This window comes from Kryptolebias marmoratus, linkage group LG19 (genome assembly GCF_001649575.2).
Source record: "Kryptolebias marmoratus isolate JLee-2015 linkage group LG19, ASM164957v2, whole genome shotgun sequence".
Taxonomy (NCBI): domain Eukaryota; kingdom Metazoa; phylum Chordata; class Actinopteri; order Cyprinodontiformes; family Rivulidae; genus Kryptolebias; species Kryptolebias marmoratus.
The window spans coordinates 8,036,551-8,059,157 of record NC_051448.1 but is presented as its reverse complement, the minus strand read 5'-3'; the positions used below and the strand labels follow the sequence as shown (position 1 = coordinate 8,059,157).

The following is a 22,607-nucleotide window of genomic DNA, read 5'->3' as shown; positions in this document are numbered from 1 at the left end:
CTCAGCTGGTGAATAAAGTTTTTGCACAACCAATATAGCAGCAACTACCCATGTTAAACCAGTTTGCCGTTTTCTAACCTGCTCTGTAGATTATGAATTATGTCCACAACCACCAATAATATAGGAGCTAATGAGACTGTGAGTTTAACATGCCTTTCTGCAGCATGAGGGTAGAAAATGCAGAAACAGTAAAAATGTTGATGTTATTTTGATTTCCTAATTTCTTCACTGCTTTCAACAAAATGCAGTTTGTGCTTCTGAAGAACAATCTGAAGTCTTCATAAGTGGTTCATCACTTGCCACTGTGGATTCTAGACAGTGTCCTCAACCTCCCATAGTATGGGAGGTAATGGGACTATGAATCTGACATTCCTGATGCAGAAAGTGAGTACCGTAAGGAGCTATCCCAGGTGACTTTCTCTTCAACCTCTACTCTACTGACTCCATGATCAACACATCACACCTACTGTCATTTTCAAAAATCTCAAATGACTCTGCCATTGTTGACTTCATTACAGAAGAACTTCACAGAATGTACCAAATCAACCAGGAATTTGTGGACTTGTCCCAGCAGTACAAATGGTAAATGGCTTGCATTTGTAAAGCATTTTATCTAGTCCAAGGACTCCAAAGTGCTTTACGCTACAGTCAATCATTCACCCACTGATGGTGGTAAGCGTTACTGTAGCCACACCTGCCCTGGGGCAGGCTAACAGAAGTGAGGCTGAAATTACACCAGCACCACCAAACCCTCTGACCACCACCAGTAGTCAAGGCAGGTGAAGTGTCTTGCCCACAACAGGACACAACAGATGAGACTGACAGAGCGGGGGGCTCAAACCAGCAACCCTACAGGACGCACCCCTACCTCCTGAGCCACTGCTGCTCCAGTGCAAGCTTCAAATCAAAACAACAGAAGAGTGTTTCACTCCTCATGCTTGTGAAACAACTTAATTTGAATGCACTTTGATTTTGAACAGCTTTAGCTGTCATAATTACTGTTACTACTCTCAGGAATGTGTGTACTTGCGCCAGCTAAACCACAAATCAAAGCACTTTAACACAGTTACTGTAACTGTGTTAAACCAGTTTGCTGTTTCCTAACTTGTTGCTGTTTCAGTGTAACCTCTAATTACACAAGCAGTCTAATTTTCAGACATGAGTCCCACCAGTACACCCAGTGCCCGAACAGATGGATTATGTTCCACCTAAGTTCATGTTACAAATCCCACAAAAGCCTGGTCTTTAGTTCAGGTATAGATAATTGTTGGACAGCACTGATTCATAGCAGATGGTAACTTTTACCTTGCTCTAAATGAGATGATAAAGGAAGCACTTAATATATATTTTTTGAATAAAGAATATAACCTCTTCTGACGGCTGCAACTTGGATACTTTTGGGTTATTTTGCTCTTCTCTGGTTTTTGAACAGTTTTTTTCTACTGTTGAAGGATTTAAATAATCAAAAGTAGTGCATAAATCTTTTCATTAGACTTGCGGGAAATGTCTTTGTGGTTGCATGAGACCTGTTGTGGTAGTTCAACAGAAAATGATGCAGTCTCTAGCAGTGTTCTGCTCATCATGATATGATGCTTTCAGTACATTTCCATTGTTTGAACAAACCTTTCTGCAAGGAAGTTGGTTACAGGATGGTATAAAGCTGCCATGATATGTTGAGCAGTATAGAATTTTTAGAAACACAGTCATTTCCTGGGAGCCATTGTCAGAGGCTAGGTGCGATGGCAAACCAAAACAGATGAACTTTATTCCGAGTATCTCTATGGTTTTCTCTTGTATGACTGACTTCAGATTTACACTTCAGGCCAATCAAGGTGTGCAAAAAACATTCTGTCCTTCAATAGACTTGCAAAATCAATATGCAACACAATGCCAAGACATCTATAAGGAATTCCAATAGATGAAGAAGAGCTAACATAACAGCAGCAAGATTACACAGACAAAACAAGAAAAACAAAAAAAAATACAGTAAATACAGCAAATAGCTTCGAAACTGTAGTATCACCAGTGGTTCATCCCTTGGAAAATTATAGCCAGAATTGTAGACACCACAGGGTAATTTCTGGTCTCCCCCTTTACCTATGCAAATAAAACATCGTTTCTCCTACTTTCAAAAGTACAAAATGTCCACATCGTTTGACTCTGTCTTAATGAAAAGGAGTGGTATTCTACAGCACATAAATCATTTGCATTGCAGTGAGTCTGACTTGAGATACTTAATGTCATAGGGATGACGAAACAACAGCACTCATCACTGCAGTCGGGAGCCAGAAAGACATGGAATTCCTGTGTATGTCCCAAGATGGCTGTGAAAGGTTTTTGTGGTTGGCGCTTGAGGACAGGGTTGAAACTATGTTTTCTTGATTTCTTCAGTGCTTTAAAAAACATACAGTCTGTGCTTCTGAGGAACAAGCTGAAGCCTTAAGAAGTGGTCCATCACCTGTGACTATGGATTCTAAACAATGTCCCCAACAACCCATTGTCAGGATTTGGGTATCTTTAACTTTATTTTTGTATTAGGTTTATTGTTTTTATTTAATTCTGTTATTTGATTGTCCCCATGTTTAGTTTTATGTTGTAAGTCCTTGTATAGTTTTTGCTCCCTGTACTTGTCAACTTGCCTCAACCACCCACACCTGTCCTGTGTTACTCATTAGTCACCTGTTTCTGCTTCATTGTTACCCTCAGCCTTTAAAACCTGTTTATCTTTGTCCTCTAGTCACTGGTTCATTGTCTCTCTCACGTGCTGTCTGGTTTTCCTTGTGTTCATTGTAATCTGGACGTTTTTGTTATTTAGTTTTTGTTGCTGCCACGTCAGCCTTTTGTTCATTTAAATAAATTAGTTTTCATTTGAGCTTTTTTGGGTCAGTCTGCATTTGGGTTCAAACCATCAACCCATCAAACTTGGGAGATAACGGGTCTATGAGTCTGACATGCCTTTCTGCAGCACAGGGGTACCACAAGGACCCATTCTTGCTCCTTTTCTCTTCAACCTCTACACTATTGAGTCCATGATCAACACATCACACTTTTACAAATATTTTCTGATAATTGCACCATTGTTGACCTTATTACGAAAAAGGAGAACAGAGATTAAAGAGCACAAACTTAGGATTTTGTTGACTTGTGCAGATAAGTTTAAAGAGTGTTTTGCATTTTATGACAGAGAAAGATCTGTTTTTTGTTTAATGCATTTTTGAAACAGCTTCAATTTTAATAGATTATATTAACCTCCTCTAATTTAATTAAAACTGGGTGTTTGCACCTCAAATCTAAAGTCAAGATAAATAAAAAGACAAAAATGTTTGCTTTTGCTAATTTTTTTATTGGTGTTGATATATTTCGCCATAGTTAAAGAAAATGTATTCCCTAATCCCTTTTTAAAATATAGAAAGCACATAATGCATTTTACCACAGCAAATTTAGTAGAAGAGGGCTCAGTAACAAACAAGGGGCGTGCATGTAAAATGATATTTTACCAGGATATATGATTCCTTGGGAAGAAATAAAATGAACGAAACAAGAAGAACAGGGAATATTAAAAATCCTACATTCGGTTCTTCTCTTTGGACATTCAAACTGATTACGAAGACCGTTACAGACAACAGGGGCATCCAAAGCGAACTTTGTAGTCCTTGCAGCTGCCAGATGTCTGGTCCTGATTGCGGCAAACAAACCCTATAGTGGGACTGTAGCTGTGAAATGACAGTGAATAGTGAGTTAGTTTACATTTCAGGTTATTTTGTATTTCACAGTTCCAGTGCAGTTTTAAACAAGCTTTGTTGTATGGGGCATGTTAAGAAATAAGTGGAGATTAAAAATCCCTTAGTATCTTAGAGAACCTTAGCCAGGTGTATTTATTTATATTTTACTTATACTGCTAAATACTTTACATGTTTAGTAAGAATGAGAAAACTAAACACAGATATAAAAACAGAAAAAAGTCTAAATTCTCAAAAAAATTATGAAGTACAAATATCGTTCTTTCATCAACAGTGTACTTGTATTAGCTTTCTGTAACTAATTAAGAAAAGACGTAAGTCAGTACATTATTACAACCTGGGAAGAAAGCTTTTGGGTTTTGCACCTTATCATTGGGTTGCTTCCTTTATAGATACAATATAGTTTACTTTTAAGTCAACTCACTGGTAGAAGTTATCCCCTGTGTTGATGGCTGGGATGTCTCCATCAGCGGTAACAGCCTCAATGTAAATAGGTTCAGGACAAATCTGTTTTTTTGATTTTTTTTTCCTTATGCTATTCAGAGTCTCCCAGTCACCTTTTCCACTGGGATTGTCTCGATTGTACCATTTAGTCCAGCACACTGCAAGAATAAAGAGAAAGATTATTGTATTGTCAAAGTTTTATTTAGCAACTTTTTATAATTTTATTTAAATGCACAGCTGGGATCTATTTTACCTTCTTTGCAGACATCAGGTGGACAGCTGAAGCGAACTTTATAATCATTGCACCTTCTATCAAGTTGATCCTCGTTTCTGCAGACAAATCCTGAAGTCGTATCATATCTGAAAAGAAAAACAGTATTTATAATTGCTATGTAGGTGTTTGTGTTTTAATTCAAGTAAGTGCAGTGTCTCAAGGGTTCCAGTTCAACAAGTATATGCATACTGGTTAGAGGTGAGAGTTACATTCCATTTCTTGATGCAACACAACACAAACAACTTTGAATCATTTTGTCAGTGTCCTCTAACATCCTGCAAAAGGAGAAACTCTGAAGTGCAGAAGTGGAACCCTCAGACTTTTTATGACGTACAACTTCAGTTGTTTTATTTGCCCTTAGAAATCAAGTTGATTTAATTTGTTCTAACAAATCTTTCAAACAACTGCAATTTTCTTTTTGCGCAGTTGTCTTTTCCTGTGTCTTCATGGTGTTTACATGTCAGCATGATTTCTGATATAGCTGGTAAGGTTTTTTGGCTATATTTCTAGATTTTGCATTTGAATTATTGCATGAAATGCATTCTAATTATTCATTTTTTCTTTACAGCACTTACTTATAAATCTTCTCCCCTGCCTCAGCCACACTCTGGCCAGATAGAGTCACTGCCTCAATATCTGTGGGGTTGTCACAAATTTTACCAGGATTCTCACTGCGAAGATCAGTGAGCAACTCCCAGTCTCCAGTTCCAGATGGATTATCTATGTCGAACCACTGTGTCCAGCCCCCTAGAGTAAAACATTTAAATTGAGATAATTCAGTAAGCAAACAACTGACTAGTTTTAAATAATCATGAATTTTATGTGTTGATCTAGTTTGAATAGGCAAAAGACAGTCAGATGGGATGTAAATAAAATAAAAAGTTTTACTACTTACGAACGTTAAGGACATTGTCACAAGGTGTTTCTAAGTCAAAAATACAAAAAAAGTTAAATACGCTTAACTAAAACATAAACTACTGTCTCACTTTATTTAGAACAGATAAACAGACTATAGTGTACGAGCTCTTTGATAAAACAGCAGTCTGAAAAAATACGAACTGAGTCATACCTCCTTCACTTGGTCCTGGAAAAGCTGCTAAATGTAATCAAAAAACATTGCTAGTTAGTGAGTTTCTGTAGTTATAATGTACTGTAGAGTTTTCAAAACCAACATTGTTCCTGTAGTTGCTGAGATGAACATACCAAGAAGCAGAACTGCAGCGAAGACAAGACTCAGCTATAACAGAAAAATAATGTTTGAAAAGTTAATTGTGCATAAGCAAGTTGTGCAGTGCACTATCAAAAAATTTTTTTTTGTTTTCTCATTTTGGATTCCTTAAACCACAATATATATACTTTACCTGCTTGATCATAATTGCAGATATTGGATGTCAGTTCTTAACAGCTGCAAAACAAAATGGAAAAAAGAAAACATTTGATTCTTTTTTTTTCATTTCATACTATGTAAACCTTTTGCATATTTAAGTTAGGTCTATTGTGATTTTGTTAAGGTTCCTTTTTTCCAGTAAGTTTAAAAGACAGAGATTTGTACCTGTAAAAACCAGAGGAGACTCAGCTACAAGACCTCTTAGTCCAGTAAGTTTGTTGTGTTTACGTCTGCCTTTTTATAGCAGCAAGTCTCACCCTCAGGCTGTAAATAGAATTTTTGACACAATAGATTAGTTTGAAATGGCAAAAGGTTTAAAGCTTCTTCAATCTTCTGTGGTCATTTAAAAGTTGTTCTGTTGCATTTTCACAAACAAAATCCTCCAGGGCTGCATTCAGGTATGCAAAAGTAAGTTAATCATCTACTAATACCCTCTTCATTTTTTTAAAAAGCAAACAAAGTTGGTTTTGTTGTCATCTACATGTCAACACTGGTGATAAATCATTTGCCATAGTCTTTCAAAGCTGTAAACTTAAAAAAAACATATTACTGAAGTTCTTATAAAGTTTTATGGAAAACTTTTAAAACAAACTCTCTTAAACCTATGTATATATAATATAAATGCTTGAAGTTGTAAATCCCAGGTATAGTATAAACAATAATCGAGATAGACTATTTTAATTACCTTCTCGCTCTTTACACAGCAGTAACTTACATATAAACCTGGTCCTTTGCACTTAGACAATTTTTTTCCAAATTCCAAAATTCAGGCAGAAATTTGGCACACTCATACACAAAAAGATTCTATTAATTTATGCATTTGAAAATATTCACGCGTAATTGCACTTGTACTTTGAGTTAGAATGGATAGTTATTCATTCATTATTATGTTTTGTAAGTTACATTTTTTTTGTCTCTTGTTTTGTTCTGTGCAGGAAGCTCTTCTAAATATGCTTTTTAGAGTCAGTTTTCCACCATTCTTATCTAGTCACATAAATAAACGTTAGCAAAAACGCAGGGATAAATTACTGATGGTGTTGACCTTAACAAGGTCCTAACCCTAATGAACAAACCTTATTCTAGGATTCTTACAGTACTTGCACGGAACTCCAGCACAAGAAGGCCTGTCTTAAGTTTGCGTCTGAACGTCTAAACAATTTGAAGAAGGTATGAGAGAAAATGCTTTGGCAACATGAGACCAAAATCATGATATTTGGCAGCAACTTGTTGGAGGAAGAAAAATGCTGAGTGTGCTTCATAGAAGACCATCCTCATGTTGTGATAGAAATGATAAGGGAGACAGGAAGACACAGCTTGTTGATTTCCATCAGTTTATTATTGCCTGCTGCCAAAAGCCAAAAGGCAGGTGATAATGTTTTAGCCCGTGTCTGTGTGCTGGTGTGTAAGTGTGTTCTTGTGTCTGTCTTTTACTCAAATATCTCATGAACCACTGAATGAAGTTTAATGAGACTTGTAGAAAGTAATCATTACATGGGCATCTGGAAATTATTAACTTTTGGAATATACCTGTTTTAAGGTAGCTGCCACAGCCAATTGACCTTATAAAGCATAAAAATTGCTATAACTCAGTCAATTTTACAGATATTGAGCTAACATTTGATGTGGCATTAGCTGAGAGCCATTCACACATATGCTCTAAGGGTGACATCTTCCGATACTACATGAAATTGTGCAAAAAGTTATTTTCAAGATTTTACCAAAACAACTACAGCTCTGTCAATTCTCAGTATAAGATTGCATTTGTCTAAAATTCTAATATAAAATGGCACAAAATGCTGGTCTAGCATTCCTCCTAGGCTTATAATTACAAAAGAAATGTCAAACCGAAAATCCCAAGATTGAGACCATTCCAAGCAGTAGAACATGTTTACCCCAAGATAGTAAAAATGCCTTTCGAACAAAGCTTGTCAGCAAAAAGTAACAAGGATACCAGTCTCATCAAAGATGGAGAGCTGAATCACTCAGAGGGCGGTATGACCTGGCATCAAACTGTGAACAGACATGTACTCTACAGTTCTGTTACACCTAATGAGGACATATCAGAAGACCTACACTACGTATGGGCATGAGCGGCACACAGCTCCTTGCTGTGGCGCGCTCCAAAACCAGCTGGAACTCCTAGCACAACTCCAACAGGATTGCCCTTGGAAACCTAAAGTGGCTGATGAGCCAGTCATCAAGAGTCAAACAGTATCACAACACTTCTGTTCTGAGTGACACAGGAACACATTTCCCTCTCCTCCAAAGAATACATCCACACTAATCCGACACCTCTGCCTCACAATGAAGGGCTTCAAATCTGTATTATTACCAGTAGGTTGAGCCCCATGATAATCATGTCTGTAGCTGTAGACAACAAATGGCCATTTTTACAGATGAAACAGGTGATTTTTTTGCTTCTTGAAAGCACATACTGTCCACAGTGTTTGACTCTTGCTTCATAACAGAGAGTAGTAATCTGAATAAACCATCAGCACTCCTGGGAGCCTGACTTTAAATACTTAATGTCATAGAAATGTCCAAACAACAGCAGCACCCATCTGTGCTGTTGGGAGGCAGAAAGATACGGATTTCTGCTTTAGCTTTCACACTGAATAGGATCACTCTGAATTATTTTAAATTAAGTTGTAAGTTTGCTCTTAAAGCCATAATCAAAACTTAAGTAGATTTTAATGAAATGTTTGAATTTTTATCTAAACACATTCAGTTTTTCTTAATTTTTTTTAACAGTTTTAGCCTCCTCAGTCAATGCCATTACTCTAAATTAATTAACATTAAAGCCAGAGTAAAAACTTAAATACATTTTGTTTCAATACACATATAAAGCACTTTGGATTGCCATGTACCTGAAAAGTGCTATGTAAATAAATCTAACTTCACTTCAGACTTCACTTCACATAAAAGTCTTAAAGCATTCAAATATAGACAATTTTATTTGTATTCCTCGGATCAAATGATAACTCAATATAATTCTTATTTCAAAAATTCTAGATTTTAAAAGACAAAGCACATAATGGATTTTCTCAAAGCAGATTTAGAAGAAGAGGCCCTAGAAATAAAAAAGGGACAGGGTCCGAGAAGAAATATAATGCATGAAAACAGAAATGGCAGAAACAAAATAAAGCCCCAACATTCATATTTCTTGTTGGAAATTCAATCTGATGAAGAAGACTTTTCAAAATGACAATAGCATCCAAAGAAAACCTTGTATTCCATCCAGTACCAGATGTTTGGTTCTGATTTCCGCAAACAATTCCTATAGTGGAACTATAGCTGTAAAATGACAAGTGAATAGTGGGTTAGTATACATTTTAGGTTTATTTTGTACGTCACATTTCCAGTGCAAACCTAAACAAGCTCTGTTGTATGAGGAATGGTACTAATGAACTATGTAAATGTTAAAAATTTGTATGTTTGATCAACTCATTACACCCACTGCCTCATAACACTTCTCTGATGACTGCAATTGTCCGCATTATTACAGGAAAGGAGAACAGAGCGTACAGAAAACATGCACACGATTTTGTGGACTTGTGCCAGCAGAATCACCTGCACATCATAACAAGTATGACTAAAGAACATTTTGTACTTTACTATTGGGAAACATCTTTGGAATTTTACAGGTTTTGTTTAGCTATATTATAGATAAGTAATGTGGTGCAACAGATGAGACTGACAGAATAGTGGTATTCTACAGCACATAAATCATTTGCATTGCAGTGAGTCTGACTTGAGATACTTAATGTCATAGGGATGACGAAACAACAGCACTCATCACTGCAGTCGGGAGCCAGAAAGACATGGAATTCCTGTGTATGTCCCAAGATGGCTGTGAAAGGTTTTTGTGGTTAGCGCTTGAGAACAGGGTTCAATTCTGTTATTTGGTTGTCTCCATGTTTAGTTTTATGTTGTAAGTCCTTGTATAGTTTTTGCTCCCTGTGGCCTTTGTGTTCCTGACATTAATCACCTTTCCTCTGCTCAGTACTTGTCAACCTGCCTCAACCACCCACACCTGTCCCGTGTTACTTATTAGTCACCTGTTTCTGCTTCATTGTTACCCTCAGCCTTAAAAACCTGTTTAGCTTCGTTCACTAGTCATTGGTTCATTGTCTCGCTCACGTGCTGTCTGGTTTTCCTCGTGTTCATTGCAATCTGGACGTTTTGTTATTTAGTTTTCATTGCTGCCACGTCAGCCTTTTGTTCTTTTAAATAAATTAGTTTTCATTTGAGCTTTTCTAGGTCAGTCTGCATTTGGGTTCAAACCATCAAACTTGGGAGATATGGATCCATGAATCTGACATGCCTATCTGCAGCACGGGAGTACCACAAGGACCCATTCTTGCTCCTTTTCTCTTCAACCTCTACAATATTGAGTCCAAGATCAACATAATCACACTCGCTGCCATTTACAAATATTTTCTGATAATTGACCATTGTTGACCATCCATCTTCTTCCGCTTATCCGGGGTCGGGTCGCGGGGGTAGCAGCCTAAGCAGGGAGACCCAGACTTCCTCCTCCCCAGACACTTGGGCCAGCTCCTCTGGGGGAATCTCAAGGCGTTCCCAGGCCAGCCGAGAAACATAGTCCCTCCAGCGTGTCCTGGGTCTTCCTCTGGGCCTCCTCCCGGCAGGACGTACCCGGAACACCTCACCAGGGAGGCGTCCAGGAGGCATCCTCACCAGATGCCCGAGCCACCTCAACGTGGAGAAGCAGCAGCTCTACTCTGAGTCCCTCCCAGATGACCGAGCTTCTCACCCTATCGCTAAGGGAGAGCCCAGACACCCTGCGGAGAAAACTCATTTCAGCTGCTTGTATTTGCGATCTCGTTCTTTCGGTCACTACCCAAAGCTCGTGACCATAGATGAGGGTAGGAACGTAGATTGACCGGTAAATCGAGAGCTTCGCCTTTTGACTCAGCTCTCTCTTCACCATGACAGACCGGTACAGCCCCCGCTTCACTGCAGACGCTGCACCAATCCGCCTGTCGATCTCCCGCTCCATTTTTCCCTCATTTGTGAACAAGACCCCAAGATACTTAAACTCCTCCACTTGGGGCAGTACATCTTCCCCAACCCGGAGAAGGCATTCTACCCTTTTCCGGCTCAAGACCATGGTCTCGGATTTGGAGGCACTGATCCTCATCCCAGCTGCTTTGCACTCTGTTGCGAACCGCTTCAGCTCCAGCTGTAGATCACGATCTGATGAAGCCAATAGGACCACATCATCTGCAAAAAGCAGAGACGCAATCCTAAGGTCACCAAAATGGATCCCCTCAACATCTTGGCTGCGCCTAGAAATTCTGTCCATAAACGTTATGAACAGAATCAGTGACAAATGGCAACCTTGGCGGAGTCAAACTCTCACTGGAAACGAGTCCGACTTACTGCCGGCAATGCGGACCAAGCTCTGACACCGGTCAAATAGGGACCTACCAGCCCGTGTACCATTGTTGACCTTATTATGAAAAAGGAGAACAGAGATTAAAGAGCACAAACTCAGGAATTTGTTGACTTGTGCAGATAAGTTTAAAGAGTGTTTTGCATTTTATGACAGTAAAACTGACAAGGGTTGGCAGGTTAGGATTCAGAACACGCAGACAAAAACGAAGTTTTAAGGATTTTATTAATAGTGAGACGCTATCAGGATTACCTAAGGCCTGGATAGGAGCATCGGCAGGACAGCAGGAGATCGTCCAGACAGGTAAGCTAGTGGCAGTCTCTGAGATAAAGTCCTTAGAAAAGGGGGCTAGGCAGGAATCAGAGCCCGGGGGCAGGCGAGGATCGAGAACCAGGAGATCAGAGATCGGCAGACAAATCCAGAGAAGCACTAACCAGAAAGTGAAGTCCAGAGAGGGAGAGCAGGGTCCGTTTCCAAAAGGCAGAGTCTGAGGAAGTATCCGACAGGGAGCAGGCAGTAGTCGAGGGTCAAGGTACAGGTGGGGGTTCGGTAACGTGGCAGGCATGAACTGTGGAACGCTGGACATTTACTTGGATGAACCTTTCAATAATCTGGCAGCTGTGGGCTGTGGGCTATGGACTTAAATACAGGAAATAACAGGTGAAGCTGATTAGATTGATTGTGGTGGCATGGTAACGGGGGCGTGGCATAGGCTGTGGAAAACTACTGGAACTGTGAGCAGGAACAGTGAAACTGTGACAGAAACATCTGTTTATGTTTAATGCATTTTTGAAACAGCTTCAATTTTAAAAGATATTAATCTCATCTAATTTAATTAACGCTGGGTATTTTCACCTCAAATCTAAAGTCAGTACTTAAAGATAGTTCATTGAACAGATATAATCACATAAGTATAAAGAGACCAAATGATGATGTCTTAAAATGATTATTTTGATCATGGTAAATAAAAAGACAAAAATGTTTGCTTTAGTTAATTTTTTATTGGTGTTGATATATTTTGCCATAGTTAAAGAAAAAGTATTCCCTAATCCCTTTTTAAAATATAGAAAGCACATAATGCATTTTGTCACAGCAAATTTAGTAGAAGAAGGCTCAGTAACAAACAAGGGACAGTGCATGTGAAATGATATTTTACCAGGATATATGATTCCTTGGGAAGAAGTAAAATGAACGCAAACTGATTACGAAGACCGTTACAGACAACAGGGGCATCCAAAGCGAACTTTGTAGTCCTTGCAGCTGCCAGATGTCTGGTCCTTATTGCGGCAAACAAACCCTATAGTGGGACTGTAGCTGTGAAATGACAGTGAATAGTGAGTTAGTTTACATTTCAGGTTATTTTGTATTTCACAGTTCCAGTGCAGTTTTAAACAAGCTTTGTTGTATGGGGCATGTTAAGAAATAAGTGGTGATTGAAAATTGCTTGGTATGTTAGAGAACCTTAGCCAGATTTATTTATTTATATTTTACTGCTAAATACTTTACATGGTCAGTGAGAATGAGAAAACTAAACACAGATATAAAAACAGAAAAAAAGCCTATAATCTCCATAAAATTATGAAGTACAAATATCGTTCTTTCATCAACAGTGTACTTGTATTAGCTTTCTGTAACTAATTAAGAAAAGACGTAAGTCAGTACATTATTACAACCTGGGAAGAAAGCTTTTGGGTTTTGCACCTTATCATTGGGTTGCTTCCTTTATAGATACAATATAGTTTACTTTTAAGTCAACTCACTGGTAGAAGTTATCCCCTGTGTTGATGGCTGGGATGTCTCCATCAGCGGTAACAGCCTCAATGTAAATAGGTTCAGGACAAATCTGTTTTTTTGATTTTTTTTTCCTTATGCTATTCAGAGTCTCCCAGTCACCTTTTCCACTGGGATTGTCTCGATTGTACCATTTAGTCCAGCACACTGCAAGAATAAAGAGAAAGATTATTGTATTGTCAAAGTTTTATTTAGCAACTTTTTATAATTTTATTTAAATGCACAGCTGGGATCTATTTTACCTTCTTTGCAGACATCAGGTGGACAGCTGAAGCGAACTTTATAATCATTGCACCTTCTATCAAGTTGATCCTCGTTTCTGCAGACAAATCCTGAAGTCGTATCATATCTGAAAAGAAGAAAGTATTTATAATTGCTATATAGGTGTTTGTGTTTTAATTCAAGTAAGTGCAGTGTCTCAAGGGTTCCAGTTCAGCAGGTATGTGCATACTGGTTAGAGGTGAGCATTACATTCCATTTCTTGATGCAACACAACACGAACAACTTTGAATCATTTTGTCAGTGTCCTCTAACATCCTGCAATAGGAGAAACTCTGAAGTGCAGAAGTGGAACCCTCAGACTTTTTATGACGTGCAACTTTAGTTGCTTTAATTGCCCTTGGAAATGAAGTTGATTTAATTTGTTCTAACAAATCTTTCGAACAGCTGCAATTTTTTTTTTGCACAGTTGTCTTTTCCTGTGTCTTCATGGTGTTTACATGTCAGCATGATTTCTGATATAGCTGGTAAGGTTTTTTTGGCTATATTTCTAGATTTTACATTTGAATCATTGCAGGAAATGCATTCTAATTATTCATTTTTTCTTTACAGCACTTACTTATAAATCTTCTCCCCTGCCTCAGCCACACTCTGGCCAGATAGAGTCACTGCCTCAATATCTGTGGGGTTGTCACAAATTTTACCAGGATTCTCACTGCGAAGATCAGTGAGCAACTCCCAGTCTCCAGTTCCAGATGGATTATCTATGTCGAACCACTGTGTCCAGCCCCCTAGAGTAAAACATTTACATTGAGGTAATTCAGTAAACAAACAACTGACTAGTTTTAAAAAATTGTGAATTTCATGTGTTGATCTAGTTTGAATAGGCAAAATAAAGTCAGATGGGATGTAAATATAACAAAAAATGTTGCTACTTACGAATGTTACGGGCATTGTCACAAGGTTTTCCTAAGTCAAATACACAAAAAAAAAGTTAAATACTCTTAACTAAAACATAAACTACTGTCTCATTTTGTTTCTATTTATAACAGGTAAACAGACTATAGTGTACGAGCTCTTTGATAAAACAGCAGCCTGAAAATATATGAACTGTGTCTTACCTCCTTCACTTGGTCCTGGAAAAGCTGCTAAATGTAATCAAAAAACATTGCTAGTTAGTGAGTTTCTGAGGTTATAATGTACTGTGAAATTTTCAAAACCAACATTGTTCCTGTAGTTGCTGAGATGAACATACCAAGAAGCAAAACTGCAGCGAAGACAAGACTCAGCTATAACAGAAAAATAATGTTTGAAAAGTTAAGTGTGCATAAGTAAGTTGTGCAGTGCAATATCAAAAATATTTTTTGTTTGTTTTCTCATTTTGGATTCCTTAAACCACAATATATATACTTTACCTGCTTGATCATAATTGCAGAAATTGGATGTCAGTTCTTAGCAGCTGCAAAACAAAATGGAAAAAAAGAAAACATTTGATTTTTTTTTTCCTTTTAATAATTTGTACACATACTGTCCACAGTGTTTTACTCTTGCTTCACAACAGAGAGTAGTAATCTGAATAAACTATCAGCACTCCTGGGAGCCTGACTTTAAATACTTAATGTCATAGAAATGTCCAAACAACAGCAGCACCCATCTGTGCTGTTGGGAGGCAGAAAGACACGGATTTCTGCTTTAGCTTTCACACTGAATAGGATTACTCTGAATTATTTTAAATTAAGTTGTAAGTTTGCTCTTAAATCCAAAATCAAAACATAAGTACATTTCAGAGAAATGTTTGAAATTTTATCTGAACACATTCCTTTTTTTTTTTTAAACTGGTTTAGTTTCCTCAGTTGATGCTATTACTTTAAATTAATTAACATGAAGTCAGAGTTTGCACTTTAAACCCAGAGTAAAAACTTAAATACATTTTGTTTCAAAAAACATATAAAAGTCGTAAAGCATTTAAATATAGACTATTTTATTTGTATTTCTCAGATCAAATAACTGAATATAATTCTTATTTCAAATATTCTAGATTTAGAAAAGACAAAGCACATAATGGGTTTTCTCAAAGCAGATTTAGGAGAAAGGCCTTAGAAATAAACAAGGGAGAGGGTCTGTCAAGTAAGATACTTTACCAGGATTCAATGGGAAGAAATGCAATGCATGAAACAAGAAATGGCAGAAAACAAAATAAGACCCCAATATTCATATTTCTTGTTGGAAATTCAATCTGATGAAGAAGACTTTTCAAAATGACAATAGCATCCAAAAAATACTTTGTATTCCATTCAGTACCAGATGTTTGGTTCTGATTGCCACAAACAATACCTGTAGTGGAACTATAGCTGTAAAATGACAAGTGAATAGTGGGTTAGTATACATTTTAAGTTCATTTTGTACATCACAATTTCAGTGTAAACCTAAACAAGCTCTGTTATACGAGGTATGCTACTGTTAAGAAAACCACGTTTTAGTATTCACTCTTTTCAGAGGAATCTCACCTCACCACTTAGTTTCTCTCACCGAATCTTTGAGGTTGCAGAAAGACACACAAAATGAGTACCAGACCAGAGGTTCAATTATCAGTCATCCATTTATTTTACCTCTTCATTTTAACATTCAGCTAAATGGAGACAACAACTCACCAACAAGAAGAAACAGCAACCCGTTCCCCGTTGTCTGACATAATTCCCCTTTCCCCTTGTTTTTATACTATAAACCAAACCCACAGATCAGCTGTAGCTTATCATGTCATGATGTCCTGGAACTTTCAGCCTCCCTCACCCTGTTCTTTGTGCTTGTTGTATCATATGTGAGTAACCCCATTTCAGCAATAAAATCACTCTCAAATCTCACTTTCATCTCCGATTAAGCGTAACCTAATTTTAGCAATCTCAAAGTTTGCTTATATTTTATCATTTGTTTATATGTTACAGTTTGAACTGCATTATCATTTGTTATTTATACAAGCTTTAACTGTTTGCACCTTTGTGAGATCCCTTTGAATAAAACCCGTTAGAAAGCTGTAATGAGTTTAACTGAAATGAGAAATGAGCACAAACCATACTTTACACTACTTAAGAACTAAGTGAATGTTTAATAAACTCATTACACTAACTGCTGATCATAACAATTCTCTGATGACTGCAACTGTCCACATTATTACAGGAAAGGAGAACAGAGCTTACAGGAAACATGCACACAATTTTGTGGACTTGTGTCAGCAGAATCACCTGCACATCATAGCAAGTATGACCAAAGAACATTTTGTACTTTACTATCGGGAAACAACTTTGGAGTTTCACAGGGTTTGTTTAACTATAGATAAGTAATGTGGTGTGTGAATAAAAAATAAAATAAACTGTTTAGGCAAATGCCACATTATTGTTTTTTATAGCACTTTTACATTAGATAGCTTAAGATATGCTTTGCACTTCATGTGTAGCACTTTATGCTTGTGAAACTTCATCTGAACACATTCAGTTCATCTTTAATAATTTTTTGAACAAGTTAAGCTTCCTCAGTTAATGCTATTACTCAAAAATATTTAACATTAAAGTTGGAGTTTGCACTTTAAACCAAGAGTAAATCTTGAAACAGAGAAAAGTCTTTAGGTATATAAATATAGAGAAAACTTAATCCATATTTCTCAAACCAAAAGCTAGCTCGATCCATCCTTCGACTGCTCCCTCCAGTAGGCCTTGGTGAGCGAACGCACAAGGAGGATTTGGCAAATAATTTACACTGGATGTCCTTTCTAATGCAGCCTGAACTCAGACTTGCACCCTCAGAATTACGAGCCCATGGCACTGACCACCGAGCTACCACTGCCCCAAATAATAACTCAATATAAGCCTTATTTAGAATTAACTGGATTTAAAAAAGACAAAAAAAGTTTTTCTTTAATTCGTTTTAATGCTGTTGATTTATTTCTTAACAGTTACCAAATGTACCCCTTTAAAGATACGAAAAGCACATACTGCATTTTTTCACATCACATTTAGTAGAAGAGGCCCCAGAAATAAACAGTACAATTAAAATTAATGAAAAAAGAAAAGAAATGGGAAAGAAAATAAAGCCACAATATTCATTTCTTCTCTTCGGCATTTCCCAGCAGCAGAGTTATAGTTAAGGACAGGCAAGGCATCCAAAGCGAACTTTGTAGTCCTTGCAGTAGCCAGATGTTTGGTCCTGATTGCGGCAAGCAAACCCTACAGTGGGACTGTAGCTGTAAAATGACACGTGAATAGAGAGTTAGTTTACATTTTAGGTTTATTTTGTATGTCACAAACCATCCATCCCTTTTCTTGACCCACTTCTGCTTTCTGGATCCAGTAAAAAAAATTTAAAGTTCTGCTGTATAGGATATTTTATTCAAGAATTACGAGAATGTTTAAGAATGTGTTTGTAAAAAAAAAAGTGCTGAATAAACATTTTTATATATAATGCTAAATGTTTTAACTGGTTAGTGAGAATGAGAAGTATTCATTCTTCATCTTCGTAGGAGATTAAGGCAAATAATCAGTTCTCAAATCAGTGAATTTTTAAAACTTGGAGAGAAATCTTTCATGTTTTGCATCTTATTAATGGGTTACTTTTACTATAGACAGCATTTTTCTTTCAAAGTCAACTCACCGGTAGAAGTTGTCGCCTGTCCTTATGGCTGGGATCTCTTCATCAGTGGTAACAGCCTCAATGTAAAGAGGTTCAGCACAAATCTGTCCTGGGTATTCCTTCTGCAGGTCATTCAGAGTCTCCCAGTCACCCGATGCACTGGGACGGTCTCGATTGTACCACTTAGTCCAGCACACTGCAGGAAAAAAAAAAAAAAAAAAAGAGGAAAAAGTAGAACTGCAACGTCAAAGCAACTTTCCAAATAAAAGCTCATGAACAGAAAGGCAGAACATAGGAAATATAATTTGATTTGTGAGTGTTTTTTCTTCATTTTAAATGCACAGCTAGAATCTACTTTTACCATTTTCACAGGTATCAGGGGCGCAGCTGAAGCGAACTTTATAGTCATTGCACCATTTGTCAGGTTGATCTATGTTTCTGCAGACAAATCCTGAAGTTGTGTCATACCTGAAAACAAACACACAAACAATAATATTTACAAATGCAGTTATATAGATATTTGCACCTTTTATCCATGGATGTAAGTCCAAATTTCCAAGGGTTCCAAAATTCATATTGCTTGATGAACGTACTACGAGCACCAACTAAGTTTGCATTCATATCCCTTATATACCTACAGTCTAAGGTTCACCTGTCAACATTTCGGTTTCAGTCTCTACATGGCTGTAAAACAAACATTTTCATACTAAAAGAAATGAGTGACTACAAACATTCAAGCTTTCAGGACATTTGGTTTTAATGTTTAAATGCTAAAAAGAAGCACTGAAATGCTTCCTTTCTCATTTCTGTTAATTCTGCTGTAAATTATTTTTAGCAACAAAATACAAAATTTTAATTGCAGTTCACAGTTTTGGCATTTTAAGAAATGTGCCCCTTATTTTATTTAGTATTTTTATTTGGTTTCATGTCCTACATTTTAACATTCATTCTTTTGCTTTTGCAGTTCTTTAAATTGCAGAGTTGTCTTTAACTGTATCCTCATAAATTCTTATCAGTTTTCTTTATACTCACGACAATTTCAAATAAAGGTGAAACTAAATTTCTTTCAGATCAAGATGATTTTTGACTGTATGTCTGTACTTAGCATGAGAATCAGTGCAGGAAATGCATTCTAATTATTCATGCTTTCTTTACAGCACTTACATTAAAATGGCTTCTCCTGCTTGACCCACACTCAGACCAGATAGAGTCACTGCCTCAATATCTCTGGGATCGCGGCAGATTTTCCCAGGATTTTCTTTTCGAAGATCAGCGAGGTTCTCCCAGTCTCCAGATCCAGAAGGGTCATCTCTGTCAAACCACTGCGTCCAGGCCTCTAGAGCAAAAATAATCAAAATGAGGCAAACCAGGAAAAATAGAAACAAGGAAATTTAAAATAATTCTGTGTGGTATCATTTGACCTAGTTTATGTGGCGTACAAAATCCGGGAGAGGAACGTAGATAAAAGCAGAGCAAATCAGCACAAATCCGGGAAACACACACCGACAGAGCAGCAATGGTCCAACTGTGGGGACTGCCGATCCACAAACACGCGCACACACACACACACTGAGGAGGAGGGTAGCGCTGAGGCGTTTTTACCACCAGCCAGCGATTTGTTGCTTTCCGCTGCCAGAGTCCACCGGACGCAAACCACACAGTGGGAAAACAAAGACAACACATCCTGAATGAGCGTTCAGCTCCCTTATATACACCACGCCCACCCTCAGAACCGGAACTCCTCACCTGGAAACTATTTCTGGAATTACTATACCTCTATACCACTACATTTAACAAAGTGGGGTTAGATGTAATTTCCTAATATAACAAAAGATGCTGCTACTCACGGACATGGTAGGGAATTTCACAGGGTGGTCCTAAGTGGAAAATAAAAAGAAATATGAAAACCCTTTAACTATAAAATAAAGTACTAACTCCCTTGTGCCTATTTAAAATCTGTAGATTGTCCATAATTGAGCTCTTTGACTTTCTTACCTGCTTTACTTGGTCCTGGTGAAGCTGGTAAATGAAATAAGAATAATGCTAGTTAGTGATTTTCTGTATTGATAACAAACTTTAGAGTTTTCAAAACTAAAAATTGTTCATGTAGTTGTTGGAGTGAACATACCAAGAAGCAAAACTGCAGCAAAAGTAAGACTCAGCTGTGACAGAAAAACAGAATGCTTTAAAAGGTAGGTTTTTAAATGTAAGTTGTGCAGTAAAATACTAAAATATCTTCTTTTTCATTACTTTGGATTTATAAAACCACAACCTATACTTTACCTGGTTGATCATAATTGCAGAAAGTGGATGTCACTTCCTAACAGCTGTAAAAAGAAATGAAACATACCAACTTCTAAGTCTGCTTTTCTTTTTATACTTAATACAGCTTTGTTCTACATGAAGGACTCTGTTTGTCTTTTGAGTTCTAAAAAATAAAAAGAGAAATTTACCTTGGAAACGAGAGAAGACGCAGTAAGACGATCTCCTGCTCCACTACGTTAATTGTGTGTACATCCACCTTTTATAGAAGCAAGTTTCACCCTCTGGCTGTCAGTAGAATTTTTAACACAAAGGATTTGTTTGTGATGGTAAAAGGTTTGAAACCTTTTTAAACTCTTTTGTGTGTCATTGTTTAGCTTGTTTTGTTGCATTTTCACAAACAGTAAAGCAAAAGGCCAGGAGTCACAAGGCAGTGTTTCCCAACCCTCGACCTCTGACGAACGCATCCACACATAACAAGAATTTTTTACCATCTCACTCACTTCTTTTTAATTTTTTTTTCTTGGCATTATCTGCACCTCAGTGCTGTCAATAACTCATTTGGGACTGGGTCTGTAAATTTGAAGAAATTTTTTTAAAAAATTTGTTTTTAGAATATGAAAAAAAAATCTTGTTGAGAATTTTTTGAGAAACTTATTATTTTTTTTTTTTTTACTGTTAATATTGACAAAAAAATAAATTTACTTTGTTGAAGACAGCGTTTGTCATTCATACCCAGTTTCTGGATTTATGGATATCCTTCTGACAGAGGGAATACTAGTTCCAGAGCAAGATTGTAGATCTGCACAAGGCTTGATTGGGCTACTATAGAAGCTTGGTGTAAGACGATGACTGTTCGTATGATTATTCAGAAATGGAAGAAATGTAAAATGACCACCAACTGACTTTGGTCTGAAGGTTCTTGTTTCATGGGGATAAAATGATCATGAAAAAGGTCAAGGATCAGCCCACAACTACCAGACAAAGCTTCTTGTTCCCCCCCAATAATGTCTTGCATGAAGTTGATGCAATATTTTTGTTTGTAGTGACATAAATAACCACTCATATGCCCTATATCAAACATTAAGTCTGAACAGACAGCTCATTGAAGCAATGCAATGCAGGGCTTCAAATGTGTATTATCAGCAGCGGGTTAAATCCTTGATAACAACATCCATAAATGTAAACAATACAAAACATCCAGAGTGTTTAACTCTTGCTTCATGGCAGGGAGTGGTAAACAATTTGCATACCATTGAGTCTGACTTGAAATACTCATAACAAGGATAGACAAAGAACATTCAGTACTTTATTATTGGGAAACAGCTTTGTCGTTTTAAAGTTTTTGTTTAACTATCTGATAGAAAAGTAATGTGTTCTATAGATCAGTTTAAGCAAATAATGTGTTAGATTTTATTATTGATTTAGTTTTACATTAGTAAGTTTGAGGTTATTCTATACACTGTGTTGCACTTTATGCTTGTGAAAAATCATCTCTTTGAGTTTTTTCCCATCTTTTTTCTATTACTTACAAGTTAGTTTCATGAAGAATCTGTTAAAGGGATTTAAGGTGTTGTTTCACAATTCTGGACCTCGCAGGCGTAGTCTATAAGAACTCAAAGGTTTTTTTAAAAAAACACTTATCTGTTTTTCTTCATTACTTATTTTTGTTATTATGCACATCTCACTGCTGATGGCAAGTCATTTGTGAAAGCTGTCAAAAATGAAAACCCAACCCAAGTCTAGGAGAAAAACCTTTTTTTTAAAACACTGAAACACACATGACATGCACATGCACACATGAAATACCCCATTGTGGCTTTTGAGTTAAACTGACATGAATTACAAGGGCTTCTCTCTCTTTTTTGAGAGATAAGCACCAGCTCCCCGTGACCCGGAAAGGCGAGTCGGGTAAAGAAAATGGATGGATGGAGATATATGCACGTATATAAGTGAAGTGAAGTGAAGTGAAGTGAAGTGAAGTGAAGTGAAGTGAAGTGAAGTGAAGTGAAGTGAAAGTTATTTATAAAGCACTTTTTGGCAACAAGGCGATCCAAAGCGCTTTATAACAGAAACAACAACAGAATCAATGTGTGTGTGAGTGTGTGTGGGAGGGCGTGTATGTAATTGTAATAATAGTTATTATTATTTTTTTATTTTTTCACTCTTTACACATCATTGTGTACAGCTACCATTGTGCACCTAGAAAACTGCACTCGCACTCGGACAAATTTATGACTCCAAAATTCAGACCAAAAATTGGCACACAAACATACATAAAAAGCTCCTACAGTGTATGTGCAAATGAAAAGTAATGTTCAGGTGTAAGTGGCTAATGACACATGTACTTTGAGTTAATATTAGCAGTTTTATTTTTGGGGCTTCCTGAGGCATTTTGATTAGATAACATAGATAATTTGTTTCTGTGAAAAATGGTAGAAATCAACTGCT

The 22,607-nt window shown here is 37.1% G+C and overlaps 3 protein-coding genes across 7 annotated transcripts; all 3 read right to left on the bottom strand.

The window, feature by feature from the left end:
* Positions 1 to 3,322: 3,322 nt before the first annotated feature.
* On the bottom strand, positions 3,323 to 6,074 carry LOC108233414 (cartilage intermediate layer protein 2-like). 2 transcript variants are annotated; one of them, XM_017411841.3, is made up of 9 exons: positions 6,011 to 6,074; positions 5,820 to 5,863; positions 5,662 to 5,695; positions 5,528 to 5,554; positions 5,354 to 5,383; positions 5,034 to 5,205; positions 4,438 to 4,544; positions 4,165 to 4,342; positions 3,323 to 3,713 (listed from the first exon to the last, which is right to left on the bottom strand). In XM_017411841.3, exons 2-9 carry the CDS (start codon positions 5,829 to 5,831, stop codon positions 3,614 to 3,616), a joined length of 660 nt encoding a protein of 219 aa, XP_017267330.1. In that variant the 5' UTR covers positions 5,832 to 5,863; positions 6,011 to 6,074; the 3' UTR covers positions 3,323 to 3,613. The 2 variants fall into 2 exon arrangements, with proteins under 2 accessions (XP_017267330.1, XP_017267331.1); XM_017411842.3 differs by having other exon boundaries at positions 5,528 to 5,551; positions 6,011 to 6,053.
* Positions 6,075 to 12,245: 6,171 nt separating this feature from the next.
* On the bottom strand, positions 12,246 to 17,025 carry LOC108233401 (cartilage intermediate layer protein 2-like). Of its 3 annotated transcripts, XM_025005049.2 has the most exons (9): positions 15,926 to 17,025; positions 14,690 to 14,733; positions 14,530 to 14,563; positions 14,396 to 14,422; positions 14,214 to 14,243; positions 13,894 to 14,065; positions 13,298 to 13,404; positions 13,025 to 13,202; positions 12,246 to 12,578 (listed from the first exon to the last, which is right to left on the bottom strand). In XM_025005049.2, the coding sequence occupies exons 2-9, from the start codon at positions 14,699 to 14,701 to the stop codon at positions 12,479 to 12,481; spliced, it is 660 nt and encodes a 219-aa protein (XP_024860817.1). In that variant the 5' UTR covers positions 14,702 to 14,733; positions 15,926 to 17,025; the 3' UTR covers positions 12,246 to 12,478. The 3 variants fall into 3 exon arrangements, with proteins under 3 accessions (XP_024860817.1, XP_037837597.1, XP_024860818.1); XM_037981669.1 differs by lacking the exon at positions 15,926 to 17,025 and having other exon boundaries at positions 14,690 to 14,856; XM_025005050.2 differs by lacking the exon at positions 15,926 to 17,025 and having other exon boundaries at positions 14,396 to 14,419; positions 14,690 to 14,716.
* A 156-nt stretch (positions 17,026 to 17,181) lies between these two features.
* LOC108233354 (cartilage intermediate layer protein 1) lies at positions 17,182 to 20,446 on the bottom strand. Of its 2 annotated transcripts, XM_017411762.3 has the most exons (9): positions 20,348 to 20,446; positions 20,178 to 20,221; positions 20,023 to 20,056; positions 19,890 to 19,913; positions 19,742 to 19,771; positions 19,059 to 19,230; positions 18,256 to 18,362; positions 17,916 to 18,090; positions 17,182 to 17,508 (listed from the first exon to the last, which is right to left on the bottom strand). In XM_017411762.3, exons 2-9 carry the CDS (start codon positions 20,187 to 20,189, stop codon positions 17,409 to 17,411), a joined length of 654 nt encoding a protein of 217 aa, XP_017267251.1. In that variant the 5' UTR covers positions 20,190 to 20,221; positions 20,348 to 20,446; the 3' UTR covers positions 17,182 to 17,408. The 2 variants fall into 2 exon arrangements, with proteins under 2 accessions (XP_017267251.1, XP_037837596.1); XM_037981668.1 differs by lacking the exons at positions 19,742 to 19,771; positions 19,890 to 19,913; positions 20,023 to 20,056; positions 20,178 to 20,221; positions 20,348 to 20,446 and adding an exon at positions 19,316 to 19,592.
* Between the last annotated feature and the right edge of the window lie 2,161 nt (positions 20,447 to 22,607).

Excerpts from the sequence above, each read along its gene's own strand:
- LOC108233414 (XM_017411841.3), bottom strand. Across the intron at positions 4,545-5,033 it reads GCAGGGGAGAAGATTTATAA|ATATGATACGACTTCAGGAT; the intron begins GTAAGTGCTGTA and ends TTTTCTTTTCAG. Across the intron at positions 4,343-4,437 it reads ACCTGATGTCTGCAAAGAAG|TGTGCTGGACTAAATGGTAC; the intron begins GTAAAATAGATC and ends TTATTCTTGCAG.
- LOC108233401 (XM_025005049.2), bottom strand. Across the intron at positions 14,244-14,395 it reads TCCAGGACCAAGTGAAGGAG|GAAAACCTTGTGACAATGCC; the intron begins GTAAGACACAGT and ends TATTTGACTTAG. Across the intron at positions 13,203-13,297 it reads ACCTGATGTCTGCAAAGAAG|TGTGCTGGACTAAATGGTAC; the intron begins GTAAAATAGATC and ends TTATTCTTGCAG.
- LOC108233354 (XM_037981668.1), bottom strand. The coding sequence starts at position 19,577 with ATGTGTTGTCTTTGTTTTCCCACTGTGTGGTTTGCGTCCGGTGGACTC. Across the intron at positions 19,231-19,315 it reads TTGTACGCCACATAAACTAG|AGGCCTGGACGCAGTGGTTT; the intron begins GTCAAATGATAC and ends TTTTTGCTCTAG. Across the intron at positions 18,091-18,255 it reads CCCTGATACCTGTGAAAATG|TGTGCTGGACTAAGTGGTAC; the intron begins GTAAAAGTAGAT and ends TTTTTCCTGCAG.